We start from the raw sequence: 17,132 nt of genomic DNA, 5'->3' as shown, positions 1-17,132 counted from the left end.
GGAACAAACGGAGCAGAAAAACACCGATAAAACACTGATAAGGCATTTCAAAGTTTGCTTTGCTCCGTCTGGTGCTTTTCCAGCCACCTTGAAGCAGAAGAACAAGAAGAGAAGGTGAAAGAATGTGAATTCTCAATGCCGGTTCCAAATAAGGCAAGACTTTATTAAACCAGAGAAGGCTCTCCAGGAAGAGAAGAGAAGAGAAAACAAGAGAAGAGAAGAGAAGAGAAATAGAGAAATAGAATAGGAATGCAGGAGAGAAGAGAAGAGAAGAGAAGACATTGGTGTCTATTTACAGAACCGTCATTATCCGGTTAACACTATTCAGTAACTTACACTTCCAAGTTTTAAATTAATTAGATTAACATTCCGATTTATTATTTTGATTTCTTTTTTCCAACCAATCATATAATTTGTTCCACACTTTATAGTATTCTAACTCTTCCCTTTCCTTAATTTCCAGCATTATCTTATCCATTTCTGCACACTGTAGGTTTTTTTGGATTATTATTTCCTCTCCTGGTACATTGTTTTGCTCCCATCCATATGTGACAGCAATCCTTGCTCCCATTAATATATGATGTATTAGGTATTGTAAATATTTGTCTATTTTTGGGTTAATTATTCCTAATAAATAAAGTTCTGGTTTAAATTCCATTTTTAATTGGGTAATTCCCTCCAACCAATTTTTAATTTTCTGCCAGATTTTTTTCTCTTGGGGCACATCCACCACATATGGTAGTATGTGTCTAGCTTGTAACCACATCTCCAACAATTTGGTTGTAAATTTGGGAACATTTTGGCCAACATTGCTGGTGCCAAGTGCCATCTATGGAACATTTTCTATGTTTCTAAAGTTTTCTTTATAGGCTACTGCATTGTTAATTTATAGTTTCTATCCCACAATTTGTCCCACTTTATCTAGTTTTTATTTGTAGATACAGCCACCATTCCATGTTTAATCCTTGTTTCAAATCTTGGATTGATTTTATTTCCCCTTTTTCATCAAGTAGCTCTGCATGTGTTATCATTTTACTCAAGTCCATGTATTTGCGTGTAATATTGCTTCCATAGTTGATAACCAAATTGGGACTTTTGTATAGTGATCCTTCTGAATTTTCTCCCAAACTTGTAAAAGGGCATTTCTTAATAAATGTCTGTGAAAATATGTATGATATTTATTTTTCCCGTCCCAGAGAAAACTGTGTCAATCAATCTGGTGATCATGGCCTTCTATCGTTAGTACTCGTTTATTTTGTAGCTGGATCCATTCTTTAAGCCATGTTAGCATTGCAGCCTGATAATAGAGCTCCCAATTTGGGAGACTAAAGCAGCCTCTACTTCTACTATCTTGCAATATTTTAAATTTAATGTGAGGATTCTTCCCTGACCAAATGAATTTTGATGTAATTTTATTTAATTGTTCCAAGAAATTTTTTTCTAATTTAATTGGTATAATTTGAAACAGATATAGCAATCTGGGTAGTATGTTCATCTTTATCGTTGAAATTCTTCCAATCAGTGATATTTGCAATTTGGACCAAGTTTCTAAATTCTTTTGGATTTTTTGTAAATGTGTCATAGTTATCTTTTTTTATTGTGGTGCATTTTGCTGATATCTGTATCCCTAAATATTTAATCTTTTTGACTCTCGAAATCCCCATGTTCTCCTCTAATTTCTCAATCCGTTTATATGTTAGATTTTTGATCAAAATTTTAGTTTTGTCCTTGTTTATTTTGAGCCCTGCCACTTTGCCAAATTGGTTTATGTCTTCAAATAATAATTGTCCAGATTCTAGGGGCTCCTCAATAATGAATACCAGATCATCGGCAAAGGGGGCCTCTGGTGGCTCAGCAGACTAAGTCTGTCTGTTATTAACACAGCTGCTTGCAATTACTGCAAGTTCAAGTCCCACCAGGCCCAAGGTTGACTCGGCCTTCCATCCTTTATAAGGTAGATAAAATGAGGACCCAGATTGTTGGGGGCAATAAAAGTTGACTTTGTATATAATATACAAATGGATGAAGACTATTGCTTATCACTGTGTAAGCCGCCCTGAGTCTTCGGAGAAGGGCGGGATATAAATTAAAATAAAAAAAATAAAAAAAATGTTTGGACTTTGTATTCCTGTGATTTAATTTTTAATCCTTTTATTTCTGAATTCTCTCTAATTTGTGGCATTAATATTTCTATGGAGAGAATAAATAATAGGGGGAACAGAGGGCATCCCTGTCGTACTCCTTTTTCTGTATTGAAGCTTTCCGTATATTCACCATTTATAATTATTTTTGCTCGCTAAATTGCTCTAATCATTTCTATAAAGTTTCCCCCCCAATTCATTTCTATTAATTGGTTGATCATAAAGTCCCAATTCAAGTTATCGAAAGCTTTCTGCGTGTCTAAGAATATCAGAGCTACTTGCTTATCTGGGTGGGCTTCATAATATTCAAGTACGTACATTTATGATGGTTCTCATGTTAGTTTTGATGTATCTGTTGGGCAAAAAACCATTTTGATCTGATTTTAAAAAATTGTTTAATATACTTTTAATCCTCTCTTCTATTTTGGCCATAAATATTTTATAATCGGCATTTAACAGCGAGATTGGCCTGTAATTCTGAATCTTCTGTTTTTCGGTATTGCTTTTGGGGATAAGTGTTATTAAAGCTTCCATCCAGGATTTTGGTATCTTTGCATTCTCTAATACTTCATTATATGTTTGTAATAGTAAATTATCTAATAATTCTTGAAATACCTTATAAAATTCACCCAGGATTATGTCTGGGCTTGGAGTTTTGTTATTTTTTTGTTTTTGTATTGCCCTTTTCAACTCAGCTGTCATTATTATTTTCCCGTTTAGTATTTCTTTAGTTAGATCTGATATAATTGGACGACTCCTCTCTCTTAAATATCTCTTAATATCATTTCATCTTATGTTTTGTTGGTGCAGAGAAGGACACAAGCCACCATAAGCCCTCACCCAAGGGAGCCCATCTAACTAGCACCGGCATAGACATGGGGGGGAAAAGATATTTCCAAACCCTCCCAGAGAGGGAGGGATCATTATCTTCCAGTGAAGGAGGGAGAGCTGCACAGGCTGGTCAGTCCACAGAGGAATCTCTGTCTGGGGGAGGTCATCATAACTGGCCCAGGCCAAAAGCAGAGCTGGAAGGTCCATAACAGCCTTGACTGCTGTCGTTTGGTCAGCCCTCAGACCGGAACATCCCCTGGGAGTCTGGAGGTTGAGGGAGCCTCTTTCCTTGACGTGGCTGCGGTTGGGTTCCCCGAGGCCCACGACCCTTCGGTATCCTGTGGAATAGGTGAACTGCTGTTCCTGGTTGTGAAAACAATGCAGCCCGCCTTTCCTGAATTGGCTGCGATCCAAACATAGTTACTATCGATAGGTGGCACCTCAGATGCTGAGCCTCGACATATGTTTTGGTGGGTAGGGAAGCAGAAGGAGGGGAGGGTGAGCTGAGAAGGGCCGCTGCTGATCAGAGGAGCCCTTCCCTTGTGAGCAGGGTGAATGGAGCGCCTTCTCAGGGGAGGCCAATGGATCCTTGTGGAGTTGTTGGTTTACCTCCTTGAGGTGTCGGAGAGGCCGTCTCTTCTCCAAGCCAATCTGCTTCCTGGCATGCCCTTTCTCTCCCAGCTGAGTCACTGCCATAGGCATCTGATGCTGGCAGAGAAGCTGAGGCCATGCTCTGATTGGCATAATTACAATGCTCCCGGGCTGAGAAGTCAGCACAGGGCCTCTCGCATTTCTGCAGTTGCACCACGTGGCCTCCCAGAGCCCTGCCTCCATCAGCCCTTGCTCAGTACCCCTGGACGCAAGAGAGTCGGATTTCCCCTGTGGGTCCCTTTGGAGTGGAGCTTGGGGTTCCACTGAAAGGAATGAATTCACACACAGACACACACACGAAGTTCCTTTGATTCTCATTCTGAAATTGCCTGTGGGAGAAGTGAGTCTTCCTGCACTTCTTTTGTCAGGAGTGGCTGAGGGTCCCGGGTATGAAGGTCCTGCTTTTCCAGGCACAGTCCCTCCCTGGCTGGCACACACACACACACACACACACACACTTCAGATCAGGGTGTTGATGGTGGGGATCATTGGCACAACCTCTGTCACTATTATAGGGGCCTCTGCCTTGAGAAGCAGCTGGGTGGCCATCTTCTTCAAGAGTTCTTCTGAGCCAGGAAGTCCTTATGATCTTAAGAGCTACACTCTTGTGTGGAGGACCTCCCCTCTCCATCCAGGGTTGATTGACCAGCAGGTAAGCAGTTTTTCCTAAGGGGAGCACAAGTCTGGGTCACCAAATTCTCTGCGCTTCAGGAACAAGATGAAAAGCTGATGCCTCTCTATTGGCCTCACAAGCGTCTGATAAAATCGGTGACATCATGGACGACCCTTTTCGCTGAAGGAAAAGACAGGATGCCATAGCCAAAAAGGGGCATTATTCCATGCATGCCATTCTCCACATGGCTCCAGGTTACTGGGACACCATTGTCCATCAGCCGCTTCATGTACAGCAGCCCGTCGTCTCGAAGGACATCAAACTCGCAGGTCAAAAGGAAGGTCTGAGGGAGCTGGCAGACGACTGCATCTTCGGCCAGCAAAGGGGAAAAAGTCTCTGAGAGTATCTCTTTCATTTCTTCGTACAGCTGAGGGTTAAAATTGGAGAAAGAGTGGTCTTGTTCTGTGTAGCCCCTGACTTTGAACCGTTCGGGGATGTTGTTGGCATTCACCCACTTCTGGTACTTTAGTTGGGTGGCCTTGGGGACATGGCTGCTCTTCAGAAAGTCATTTATAAAGGAAGTTGACTTGTTAAGGTAACGGCAGCAAAAGTAGGCGACCAGTTTTCTCCACAAGAGAGGACTTCTGCAGTTCTGCTGATAGGATGGCAAAGACAAATCCATGGCCTGAAGTCCTGGGTAGATCAGTGCTTGAGCATGGATCTTGGGAAGGTCTCTGCGGTCTACCAGTAACTGGCAAATGCGTGTGGCAAAATTAGCTCCACAACTGTCTCCAGAAATGATGATACGGGAACTGTCTACGCCATAACCTTCTGCGTGTTCCATGAGGTAGATGGCAGCCTTCAGACATTCAGTATACTGGTTTGGATAAGGATTCTCTGGCCCAAGTCCATACCTAAAAGCAGGAGAAAATTACTTATTATGGATTCTTGGTTCCTTTATGAATTCAGTCCTTGCTTTCTTTTGTAACAGTTTGTTTTAAAAACATGTAAGATGGAACCACACTCTTGCAACTACGGTGAGCTTTTATAAAAGTAATGATTCAAGGTAGTACCAAGGTAGTACACTGTTTTTAAGCTGTGGGATCTAAAAAATGTCCATGTGAAATTATGAAAGTTAACCAATAAACATCATAAGGACTAGGTCAACATCATAATTAACCGGAGACGACTTCCGGTATCCAGCGGCAACGGACGTCTGGAAGGTTTCTCCTGCCTCCAGCGCCCGAATCCGGCCGCCGCCGAGGCCCTCAGGGGCCAGGTGTTCCGAAAAGGACACCTGCCGCACGGACGGCTCGCCAGGGGTCTCCCAGCCGACATACAGGACTGTGGGGACCGATGCTGGCGCGTCCTAGGCTCGGCGGGGTTCGGAGGCCACAGGCCGCGGCCATTATTTTGGTCGTCGCCTGGGCGCTGTGCCCGTGACACGGGGCATTGGATTTATAACTGCAGCAGCCTGGTGGTGAACAGGGCACGGAGAAGAATTGAGGAGGAGAAGGAAGGGAATATCGGTGGCGTGGTGGAGTGCTCGGTGCGGGGTTTTCTCCCCTGCGGTTGGAAGGAGCACGAGTTATTCTGGAGAGAGGAGAACTTAAAATAAGAAGATTACCGGTTTTGTGGAGCTCTGGAGAGAAGAGGTGATGGAGAAATTTAGGAGGGAAGGTTTGAGGCCCCCCCTCCTTCTGGGGAACAGTGGTGGCGTCCAGCTTCCGCCTTCACTATGAGAATTTTGATGACATCACTTCCCTTCGGCTTCCTGGTTGACTAACTGTACTCTGGACTCGTTGCTCCTGTGAGTGCCCCCTGGTGGATCCGGAGGAAATTACAAGGATACTGTGCCTGCCTGAGGATTTTGTATTATTTTCCTTAATGGCAAAAGGTCAGAGACCAACTGCTGGAGAGATGGAGAGAATTTTGGAAAAGTTATCTAATATGGACAAGAAATTGGATGAAATAAGAGCAGAAATTGTGACTATCCAAAAGGATTTAAAGGATACTCAACAAGTTTCAGCAGAAAACAAGCAGAAAGTGGAAGGTTTGGAGGGTGAGATGCGGGCAGTGCAGAAAAGAGAGGAGACGACAGGCAATGCTGTGCTTGGACTACAGATGGATAAAATGTCTTATTTCCTTAGGTTTCAAAATTTGGAAGAAGTGGACCAAGAAGACTTGAGAGATGTTGTGACTAAATTGTTGGGAGAATTTCTTGGGAGAGGTGTTGATTTCATGAATTGGGATGTGGATCGAGTTTATAGAGTTAATTCGCAATATGCACGCACGCATGCAGTTCCCAGAGAGGTTCATGTCAAATTTGTGAGAAGAGAGACGAGAGATGAAATTCTTAGAAAACATAGGAGTGGGGCACTGATTTACAGGGGCAGGGAGATAGCCATTCTGAGGCAGATTCCCAGACAGGTACGTGAAAAAAGAAAGAAATATTATTTTTTGTCAAGCAAATTGTACCAGAAGGGAGTGGGCTTCAGATGGCTGATGCCAGAGGATTGATGATTTTCCGGGAGGGCATTACGAAAAAAATCAGTACAATTGCGGAGGCTACGGCCTATGTGGAGGAACACAAAGCCTTCCTGGAATCAGATGACCCAGGAATTGAAGAAGGGGAGGTTATAGATCATGGGGCTGAAGCGGCTGCCGCTGTTGCGGCCCTGGAGTTGGGTCAGGCTGAACCCAGAGTTCTGAGATCCAAAACTAGGAAGTGATAAAGATATTTGGGATTGTGTTGGTTTTCCTTATTCTCTTTTGTACGATATTCTGTTTATTCTTGACTCTTCTTTATTACGTATTTAAAATTTGCAAACTTAGCTACTTCGTGTCACCTGCTTGCCTTATGGCTGTTGTATGTGTTAAAAAATTTGAGTAAAATTCTTATTTTAGATAAGAAAAATGAAAATTTACCATACCTGATATGTATTTGTATAAACCTTTTTTGACTAATAAAAACTTTTTGAATAAAAAAAAAAAAACATCATAATTAACCCTGAGTAAAACCCAACAAAATTGTTGGACACCCAATTCCAAGGATATGTCAGGGAATTGCACAGCAGGTGTCCAATTAAGTCAGAGACGCTTACACAAATTTGTTTTTTTATAAATAAATATTTTACATCTACATTTAGAGTAAGCAAGGTAGTCAGGCCACCAAGGGCACAGTGAGGTAAATCACAGAGCACACCGAAGAAAAGGCAGGAAAAAAGGGAAACACCCCCTCGACACCCACAGCAACCAATCACAGCACAGATTGCCTTAGGCCAGCATTCTTCAACCAATCAACCACAGTGGAGTCTTCTGGTTCCTGCCCAATCCATTACTGCTCCAGGTGCTAAATTTAAATATCGCCACAAAATGCAACTGTCGGTGTCAGCCCCTCCTCTGTCGCACCGTTCCGGAACCTGATAATGATCTGACATCACTGATGCCCAAAGCATTTCGGAATGGCTCAGCGGCTTCTATTTCAAGCTGGTGCGGAGCCATTAAAAGAGGGTATTAAATTTAGCCTTAGTGGCAGAGTTATCCATGTTAGCCTTTGTCAGCCCTCTGGGGTAGGCCAGGTCAAGAGGCAGAGCCAGCTGGGCTGTGAGATAGAGTGGTCGGAGTCTTGAAAACACGCCAGAATTTCTCTCTGCCCAAACTTATACCAAACAGGACCCGGGGGCTCCATTTTGAATTTCTCCTTCACTTGGGGACTCCCCCCTCCTTTCCTCGTACAGCCACTTTCTGGCTCTTCCCTAAGTCCCCCTCCCTTCCCTTTCCATGTAATCCCCAGGGGAGACCTCGGGAGGCAGCTGGGTGGAGGGACCCTTTCCAGCTGGGGAAAGATTCATTCCATAAGCCTTGACAAAGCGTGATTGTGTGTTGTCTGTTGCGGAGAGCAGTCAGACGCCTTTTCTTTGCTTACCTATACAAGGCTGTCAGCCTGGACCATAATTTTAGAGCCCTTTGCCTCCCACTACCCCTACCTACACCCCCCCCACCCACCCCCGTTGCTGCAGATTAGAGAGGTGAAGAGGCGACACTCACCCAACCGCTACCACCGTCACATCCCCCTCTTTGGCCATGTGGCGCAGGGTTCTTTCATAGGCATCTGAAAGAAGCAGTGGAGAGTTGCCCTGGATGAAAAGTCACTCCTGCAAACCCCTTTCTTTCTTTCCCTGCCTGGAGCCTCGGAGGGAGGTCTGCGGAAGACAAGTGGTCACACTAAGGACGGCAACGGTCGCTGCTCAGCTCTCCTGCTTTTGGGATACTTTGCCAAAGGGCAGATATGGGGGGAATCCCCCAGGTGGATCGGGGTGGAGAGCGGAGAGGTTTTAATACAGTTGGGCCTCTCGGCTTTCATCCTCAGATACGCTCAGCAAACGGGCCGTGTTTGGATGGGTTTGCTCTTTTCAGCTGTTGGGTTAAGGTGGTTTGGTGACCGCTGGCCTAACAAAAGTTCTGTTTGTTTCACTTACACTGGTGGAAGTCTCCAGACCTACACAGGGTAAAGGAAGAAGTATCAATCTGACAGGGAGGGCTGGTTGGATGGCCAAAGCGCCTTTGATAGCCTTCGCATTGTACTTAGGGAAGTAGGATCACTACCAAGCTCTAAGTTTAGTGTGGATAGTTGTATTCATTTCTCGCTCGCTCACTTTGTGTCTCTCTGTGTGTGTTTGTGTGTCTGTATGACAGGGAGGGAGGGAGGGAGAGGGAGAAACATTGAGTGATCTGGGAATGCCAGGCAACTCCATGAAATCTCCCTGGTGTGTTTTGGTAGCCAACTGCCAACCTGAAAGGATTTTGCCATTACGTGGGAAGTTTTTAGGGTTCCAGCTATTATTGCCCTGAGATTGCCTAACCTTCTCGCCTTAGCTGTCCGAGATTGGCTTGGAATAGTCCCTGTTGCCTTACCAATGCTTCCAAGAACGCCCGCTCCTCCATGGAAGTAAAGCACAGCTTTTCTTTTTGTAGTTGGCACCGTTTTGGATGAGTAGATCCTCACTGGCACCCCATCAAATTTCCGATTCTGAATGACAAGGGATGGATCCCTACATGGAGGTACTCCATTAGTCGAAAGCCGTAAGACATCAAGGAGGCGGCACAAACCGAGCTCCTCTAAAACAATTCCCTGTTGGCCAAAGCACAGAAGAGGAAAATTTAATTTTGGGAGACCACCTTAATCTTTTACCGCAGAGAGTTGGAATTCCTACACCCACATGGTACCCACAGCAGGCTTCAGAATGAAACAATGGACATCGTGGTGTAGCCACCCGGGCTCTGTGCCTTTTGTCTGTGGACGTGAGGCAGAGTTTGCATTTCAGTTTTGTGATGCATCCTGTTGGTCTCCCTTCAACGCATACCCGAAGTGCCCAAATTACAGGGAGTTAAGCTGTAGTAGATCGCAGCTATGGCAGAATAGATGTAGCAGGACGTTAAACTTTGCAAAGTGGATTACCTCCATAAGCTAGAGGTGCCCTATGATATTGGTGGGAGCCTGCTAGGAGTCATGGGACCTCCAGCTCAACCAGCTGGAGGACTTCAGTGGGGGAATACTGCCTTTTACAGAGGGAAGCCTTCCTCCTTCAGGCTTCCAAATCTGGACAGATACTGAACAGTCAGTTTCACAGCTTCAATAAACTGTTTCTGTTCCATTGATGTGAACGTTCATGAATTCAAGCCAATTCTAATCTTTTAAGAAAAGGATAAATCATTACAATTCTTCTGTCACAGTTCATGAAAAAAGGAATGAAAGGAAACCTTACCATAATTAACACTGTGATGAAGATCGTCTGGAAGATGCGGGCCTTCAGGGGTTGATCGATCCCAGGAGGAAACACGGTTCCTATGTACTGGATAAGGACCGAGAGCAGAAAGACGGCTGGGTAGACAGCACCTGCAACAAGAAGGCAGGCCAGGCGCTTCCCGTAGGATACCATTGCATCTCACCTGGGACAGATTCTCCTCCTCCTCTGCCAAGCTGCCCGTGGAGGCTGTGAGGAGCCCGGTGGCTGATCCATGGAAAAATAGATGGTCCAGGATTGATAAGGGGAGGCTGACCTTCTCTTCCCCGCCCATTCTGTGCTTCACCTACAGGAAGAACAAAGCAGGAAGGAAGGTGTGATGGGAGGCAGCACTGGGTCCATCCTTGTTTTCTATAACAGGCTGTCCGATTAGGAAATGCAGTTGGCTGGAGGTCCAAGTAGATCCCTTAGTTTGAGGATTCTACAGGCTTCTCTTGGGGCCAATATCTTCTCAGCAGTTCTCCTGCCATCAGCTGGGCATCGTAATCCCATCTGGTCACCATGAGGGTTTAATCCCCAACCTTCTGCCGATTTTTAAATGTGCGTCATCTCGCTCCTTTCCCATCAATTCTCGCTATTGCAGTGGTGTTACGTTGCTAATATAGCTATGATTGTGGTCCTCATATGGAGAATTTTTTGGCCATGAGCCATGACCATCCCACCCTACAAGGGATGTGAGGTGCCCTCAGTTCAGGGACAGGTGTGGTAATCCCTGCCTGTATCCAGACTGGAACAAGAATCCCAATCTGCATAGAAGACAACAGAGGACAACTGTTGTAGGGTCTGCTGCTTGGGCAAGGTTACAAGATCCCTTCCAACTCTCTTAATCTGTTAAAAACACTGCTCGGTTCCCATTCTCTCATCCCTTGCAAGGATGGAGGTCACGCACAGGCGGACTTGTTGGCAAGATTTGGAAGCCATGAGCAATCGGATGTCATTAGCAGACTGAACAATCTTGATCGTGATAATATGATGTTCCAGTAAAGTGGGTAGATAAGAGAAGATTAACAAGTCCAGTGGGGTGTTTGTTTCTGCTGAGCTTTGTCAGAATCATAAAATATAAAGTGGTCTCTGAGTTTGGCTGTTTTCTTGCAGACGTTTCATTACCCAACTAGGGTACATCATCAGTGTTTCAAAGGCATTTCCGAGGAAAGCTTGTCTTTCACTGCAGTTGAGAAGTTCAGTTGTAGCCTTTCCATCTCAACATGGACCACCTTCTCTGGCAGAGTGACTGGTCAGATGGAAGATGTTACTGTTTTTTCAAAACTAGCCTTTCTTTGGCCATGAGCCATGACCATCCCACCCCACAAAACTCTTTATCACTGTTTGAGGAGGGACGGTCCTAAAAAAGTGAGTTGAATTTATATTTACCGACAAAGAAATAAAGGGAGACTAGTATAGATCTATTTCAAGCTACTTAGTTCTTGCCAGCTAGCCAGACCCTTCTGGGATTTGAATCAGATTACATATTACGTGGATGTATTAACCTCTAAGCCACGTGCTCTCCTTGCTTTGTTGGCTATACCAGGGGAGAGAATCAGTGTTTTTTCCTGTGAGACCGGTCTATCGAGGCAATCTGGTCTACCCAAATATGGGAAGCAAATATGCTTCTGCTTTTCAACCCCAATCCAGGAGCCTTCGCAGGCAGTCGCTTTTGCAACAAACTATTTTTGTGTTGAATGTACCTGAATTAGGTAGAGGTTAATACATCTACCTAATATATAAGTAGCCCAGGTCTGAATCCCAGGCTACCTGACCAGAGCTTAATAGCTTGAAATAGGTCTATACTGGTATCCCTTTATTTCTTTTTCTGTAATATATAAATTCAATTTTTAGAAAAAAGTTTGTCACAAAAGCGGATGCCTGCAAAGACTCCTGGATTGGAGCTGAAAGGTGAAAGTGGAAGCAATCCCATATTTGGGTAGACCGGGTTGCCCCATAGACCATTCTCTCTGGGAAAAACGCTTCCTTTACTGAGACATCTGTCAAGCTTCAGGCCCTCTCCTTGGTCGTCCCACTTCCCCACTTGAGAGACGGGGCCCTCTCCGAGGCGCCTTTCCCTCTGGGTTGCTTTTTCTCAGTCCATAAATCAGTCAATCTCCCGTGGAGCAAGACCCACAGATGGTCTCCGTTTGGGTGTGCGAGTGTGCCGTTGTTCTGCCTCACCTCAGGAGGAAGGACAGATCAGCCTTGCAAACCACAGGAAGGAACACTAATTCCTTGCGGGAACTGCACATCGCCATTATTGCCTGCAGATCTGTGGGTTGATCCAGATTGATGTTTTCACCAGGTGGAAACTGTCTGGTGCAAGACGCAGGTCTGGGCAGCCTTCCATAGGACAAGAGGAGGGGCCGTTCAAGTACTGGGTGTGGGTGTGTGTGGGTGGGATTCAGAGTTGAGAGTTTGCTTCCCAACTTAAACAGGGCCTGGCCGCTAGAATCAGATGCAGTATTGCTTTGATCCATGGAAAAATAGATGGTCCAGGATTGATAAGGGGAGGCTGACCTTCTCTTCCCCGCCCATTCTGTGCTTCACCTACAGGAAGAACAAAGCAGGAAGGAAGGTGTGATGGGAGGCAGCACTGGGTCCATCCTTGTTTTCTATAACAGGCTGTCCGATTAGGAAATGCAGTTGGCTGGAGGTCCAAGTAGATCCCTTAGTTTGAGGATTCTACAGGCTTCTCTTGGGGCCAATATCTTCTCAGCAGTTCTCCTGCCATCAGCTGGGCATCGTAATCCCATCTGGTCACCATGAGGGTTTAATCCCCAACCTTCTGCCGATTTTTAAATGTGCGTCATCTCGCTCCTTTCCCATCAATTCTCGCTATTGCAGTGGTGTTACGTTGCTAATATAGCTATGATTGTGGTCCTCATATGGAGAATTTTTTGGCCATGAGCCATGACCATCCCACCCTACAAGGGATGTGAGGTGCCCTCAGTTCAGGGACAGGTGTGGTAATCCCTGCCTGTATCCAGACTGGAACAAGAATCCCAATCTGCATAGAAGACAACAGAGGACAACTGTTGTAGGGTCTGCTGCTTGGGCAAGGTTACAAGATCCCTTCCAACTCTCTTAATCTGTTAAAAACACTGCTCGGTTCCCATTCTCTCATCCCTTGCAAGGATGGAGGTCACGCACAGGCGGACTTGTTGGCAAGATTTGGAAGCCATGAGCAATCGGATGTCATTAGCAGACTGAACAATCTTGATCGTGATAATATGATGTTCCAGTAAAGTGGGTAGATAAGAGAAGATTAACAAGTCCAGTGGGGTGTTTGTTTCTGCTGAGCTTTGTCAGAATCATAAAATATAAAGTGGTCTCTGAGTTTGGCTGTTTTCTTGCAGACGTTTCATTACCCAACTAGGGTACATCATCAGTGTTTCAAAGGCATTTCCGAGGAAAGCTTGTCTTTCACTGCAGTTGAGAAGTTCAGTTGTAGCCTTTCCATCACAACATGGACCACCTTCTCTGGCAGAGTGACTGGTCAGATGGAAGATGTTACTGTTTTTTCAAAACTAGCCTTTCTTTGGCCATGAGCCATGACCATCCCACCCTACAAGGGATGTGAGGTGCCCTCAGTTCAGGGACAGGTGTGGTAATCCCTGCCTGTATCCAGACTGGAACAAGAATCCCAATCTGCATAGAAGACAACAGAGGACAACTGTTGTAGGGTCTGCTGCTTGGGCAAGGTTACAAGATCCCTTCCAACTCTCTTAATCTGTTAAAAACACTGCTCGGTTCCCATTCTCTCATCCCTTGCAAGGATGGAGGTCACGCACAGGCGGACTTGTTGGCAAGATTTGGAAGCCATGAGCAATCGGATGTCATTAGCAGACTGAACAATCTTGATCGTGATAATATGATGTTCCAGTAAAGTGGGTAGATAAGAGAAGATTAACAAGTCCAGTGGGGTGTTTGTTTCTGCTGAGCTTTGTCAGAATCATAAAATATAAAGTGGTCTCTGAGTTTGGCTGTTTTCTTGCAGACGTTTCATTACCCAACTAGGGTACATCATCAGTGTTTCAAAGGCATTTCGAGGAAAGCTTGTCTTTCACTGCAGTTGAGAAGTTCAGTTGTAGCCTTTCCATCTCAACATGGACCACCTTCTCTGGCAGAGTGACTGGTCAGATGGAAGATGTTACTGTTTTTCAAAACTAGCCTTTCTTTGGCCATGAGCCATGACCATCCCACCCTACAAGGGATGTGAGGTGCCCTCAGTTCAGGGACAGGTGTGGTAATCCCTGCCTGTATCCAGACTGGAACAAGAATCCCAATCTGCATAGAAGACAACAGAGGACAACTGTTGTAGGGTCTGCTGCTTGGGCAAGGTTACAAGATCCCTTCCAACTCTCTTAATCTGTTAAAAACACTGCTCGGTTCCCATTCTCTCATCCCTTGCAAGGATGGAGGTCACGCACAGGCGGACTTGTTGGCAAGATTTGGAAGCCATGAGCAATCGGATGTCATTAGCAGACTGAACAATCTTGATCGTGATAATATGATGTTCCAGTAAAGTGGGTAGATAAGAGAAGATTAACAAGTCCAGTGGGGTGTTTGTTTCTGCTGAGCTTTGTCAGAATCATAAAATATAAAGTGGTCTCTGAGTTTGGCTGTTTTCTTGCAGACGTTTCATTACCCAACTAGGGTACATCATCAGTGTTTCAAAGGCATTTCCGAGGAAAGCTTGTCTTTCACTGCAGTTGAGAAGTTCAGTTGTAGCCTTTCCATCTCAACATGGACCACCTTCTCTGGCAGAGTGACTGGTCAGATGGAAGATGTTACTGTTTTTTCAAAACTAGCCTTTCTTTGGCCATGAGCCATGACCATCCCACCCCACAAAACTCTTTATCACTGTTTGAGGAGGGACGGTCCTAAAAAAGTGAGTTGAATTTATATTTACCGACAAAGAAATAAAGGGAGACTAGTATAGATCTATTTCAAGCTACTTAGTTCTTGCCAGCTAGCCAGACCCTTCTGGGATTTGAATCAGATTACATATTACGTGGATGTATTAACCTCTAAGCCACGTGCTCTCCTTGCTTTGTTGGCTATACCAGGGGAGAGAATCAGTGTTTTTTCCTGTGAGACCGGTCTATCGAGGCAATCTGGTCTACCCAAATATGGGAAGCAAATATGCTTCTGCTTTCGCCTTTCAACCCCAATCCAGGAGCCTTCGCAGGCAGTCGCTTTTGCAACAAACTATTTTTGTGTTGAATGTACCTGAATTAGGTAGAGGTTAATACATCTACCTAATATATAAGTAGCCCAGGTCTGAATCCCAGGCTACCTGACCAGAGCTTAATAGCTTGAAATAGGTCTATACTGGTATCCCTTTATTTCTTTTTCTGTAATATATAAATTCAATTTTTAGAAAAAAGTTTGTCACAAAAGCGGATGCCTGCAAAGACTCCTGGATTGGAGCTGAAAGGTGAAAGTGGAAGCAATCCCATATTTGGGTAGACCGGGTTGCCCCATAGACCATTCTCTCTGGGAAAAACGCTTCCTTTACTGAGACATCTGTCAAGCTTCAGGCCCTCTCCTTGGTCGTCCCACTTCCCCACTTGAGAGACGGGGCCCTCTCCGAGGCGCCTTTCCCTCTGGGTTGCTTTTTCTCAGTCCATAAATCAGTCAATCTCCCGTGGAGCAAGACCCACAGATGGTCTCCGTTTGGGTGTGCGAGTGTGCCGTTGTTCTGCCTCACCTCAGGAGGAAGGACAGATCAGCCTTGCAAACCACAGGAAGGAACACTAATTCCTTGCGGGAACTGCACATCGCCATTATTGCCTGCAGATCTGTGGGTTGATCCAGATTGATGTTTTCACCAGGTGGAAACTGTCTGGTGCAAGACGCAGGTCTGGGCAGCCTTCCATAGGACAAGAGGAGGGGGCCGTTCAAGTACTGGGTGTGGGTGTGTGTGTGGGTGGGATTCAGAGTTGAGAGTTTGCTTCCCAACTTAAACAGGGCCTGGCCGCTAGAATCAGATGCAGTATTGCTTTGATCCAGGGCCAGGGCAACAAAAAACGAGGGCTGAGAATAATGGGGCCCTCTGCCTGCCCACCTTTAGCCGCTGAGCCCTGGGAAGATTGCTGCCATGAAGAAGGCAGTAGGTGGCCACCAACTGGGGAGCTAAACTCCTTCCCCATTGGCGAGTGCCCGTTCCCGTGGAACAGGGGCATCCTTCCTTGACTAGGTTGATCCATGACGGGGGAGGATTTCCTGTACTGCAGAACTGAGCCACTTAGACTCTGCTGAGCCTCTTCTGTCCCAGAGCCACAACGAACAGACCACCCAAACTAGCAGGCAATTCCTGTGCCCGCCTCAGGCTTTTTAATGGTCCCATTCTGTAGAATCCTGGCTTCCTCCCGCAACTTGCAATACCTCCTCTACCCACCAGAGGACTCTTCTGTCTAGGAAATCGGTGTGTGATGGCATTGGCTGCCTGCCTTGTGGGATAAATTTTTAGTTTGTAAGGATGGTGGACTCCTGACCCAAAAGAGTGCAAGGGACAAACCATCAAGGGAATCAACAGCAGGAACAGGAAAAGCATCCTGCTGTTGATTCCCATCAAGGGAATCAACAACATGGGGAACGGGGTGTGTGCTGAGTGGAAAGTAACGCCTCTGTCTGTTCAGTGTCTTGATCTGAGTCAAATGGAGGTCCTTCCATTTTGGGAGGGGGAAAAGATCAAACTCGCATGCTGCCAGTTTGCACTACATGGGTGGTGGGGGCCAAGTTGGTGAAATACTCTCGGGTGCCCGGTGAGGAAAGGCTGACACTCAAAATATTTCCTCCATGTGCTTCTGGGCTTTGCTGAATCATAGGTTCAATCTTCGAAGGTTGCCGTCTAGTGCTGGGTTTAAGGAAATCTATGTGAATAACACCATCTGTGTCTCCAAAAACTGTACAGACCTCCCTCAATTAACAACACCCGTTCAGCGGCCATTTGAGGTTGTGATGGTGCTGAGCAGGTGATACTTGGGATCGATCTCTGAGATTGTAGCCATCCCAAGACCCCCAGGTCAGTTGCTCTAATCTGACCACTGGGCAGTTGGCTCGCATGTACACCGGTTGCCATGTTTTTAAAGCTGT

General features: G+C 45.5%; 2 protein-coding genes across 3 annotated transcripts in view; one reads left to right on the top strand and one right to left on the bottom strand.

Moving 5' to 3' along the window:
- LRRC38 (leucine rich repeat containing 38) overlaps positions 1-17,132 on the top strand; it is a 71,339-nt gene that overhangs the window by 36,167 nt on the left and 18,040 nt on the right. The window lies entirely within an intron of this gene.
- Positions 1,564-10,833, bottom strand: LOC131187066 (arylacetamide deacetylase-like 3). The gene is made up of 4 exons (XM_058161207.1): positions 10,005-10,833; positions 9,154-9,370; positions 8,287-8,350; positions 1,564-5,150 (listed from the first exon to the last, which is right to left on the bottom strand). Exons 1-4 carry the CDS (start codon positions 10,176-10,178, stop codon positions 4,370-4,372), a joined length of 1,236 nt encoding a protein of 411 aa, XP_058017190.1. The 5' UTR covers positions 10,179-10,833; the 3' UTR covers positions 1,564-4,369.

This window comes from Ahaetulla prasina, chromosome 18 (assembly GCF_028640845.1).
Source record: "Ahaetulla prasina isolate Xishuangbanna chromosome 18, ASM2864084v1, whole genome shotgun sequence".
NCBI lineage: Eukaryota > Metazoa > Chordata > Lepidosauria > Squamata > Colubridae > Ahaetulla > Ahaetulla prasina.
This window is presented reverse-complemented; position numbering and strand designations above follow the sequence as displayed.

Bases quoted from the DNA above. Each gene is read 5' to 3' on its own strand.
- LOC131187066 (XM_058161207.1), bottom strand. From the start codon at position 10,178: ATGGTATCCTACGGGAAGCGCCTGGCCTGCCTTCTTGTTGCAGGTGCT. The intron at 8,351-9,153 runs GTAAGGCAACAG...TGCTTCTTTCAG, and splicing joins GGGCGTTCTTGGAAGCATTG to ATGCCTATGAAAGAACCCTG. The intron at 5,151-8,286 runs GTGAGTGTCGCC...TCCTGCTTTTAG, and splicing joins GTGACGGTGGTAGCGGTTGG to GTATGGACTTGGGCCAGAGA.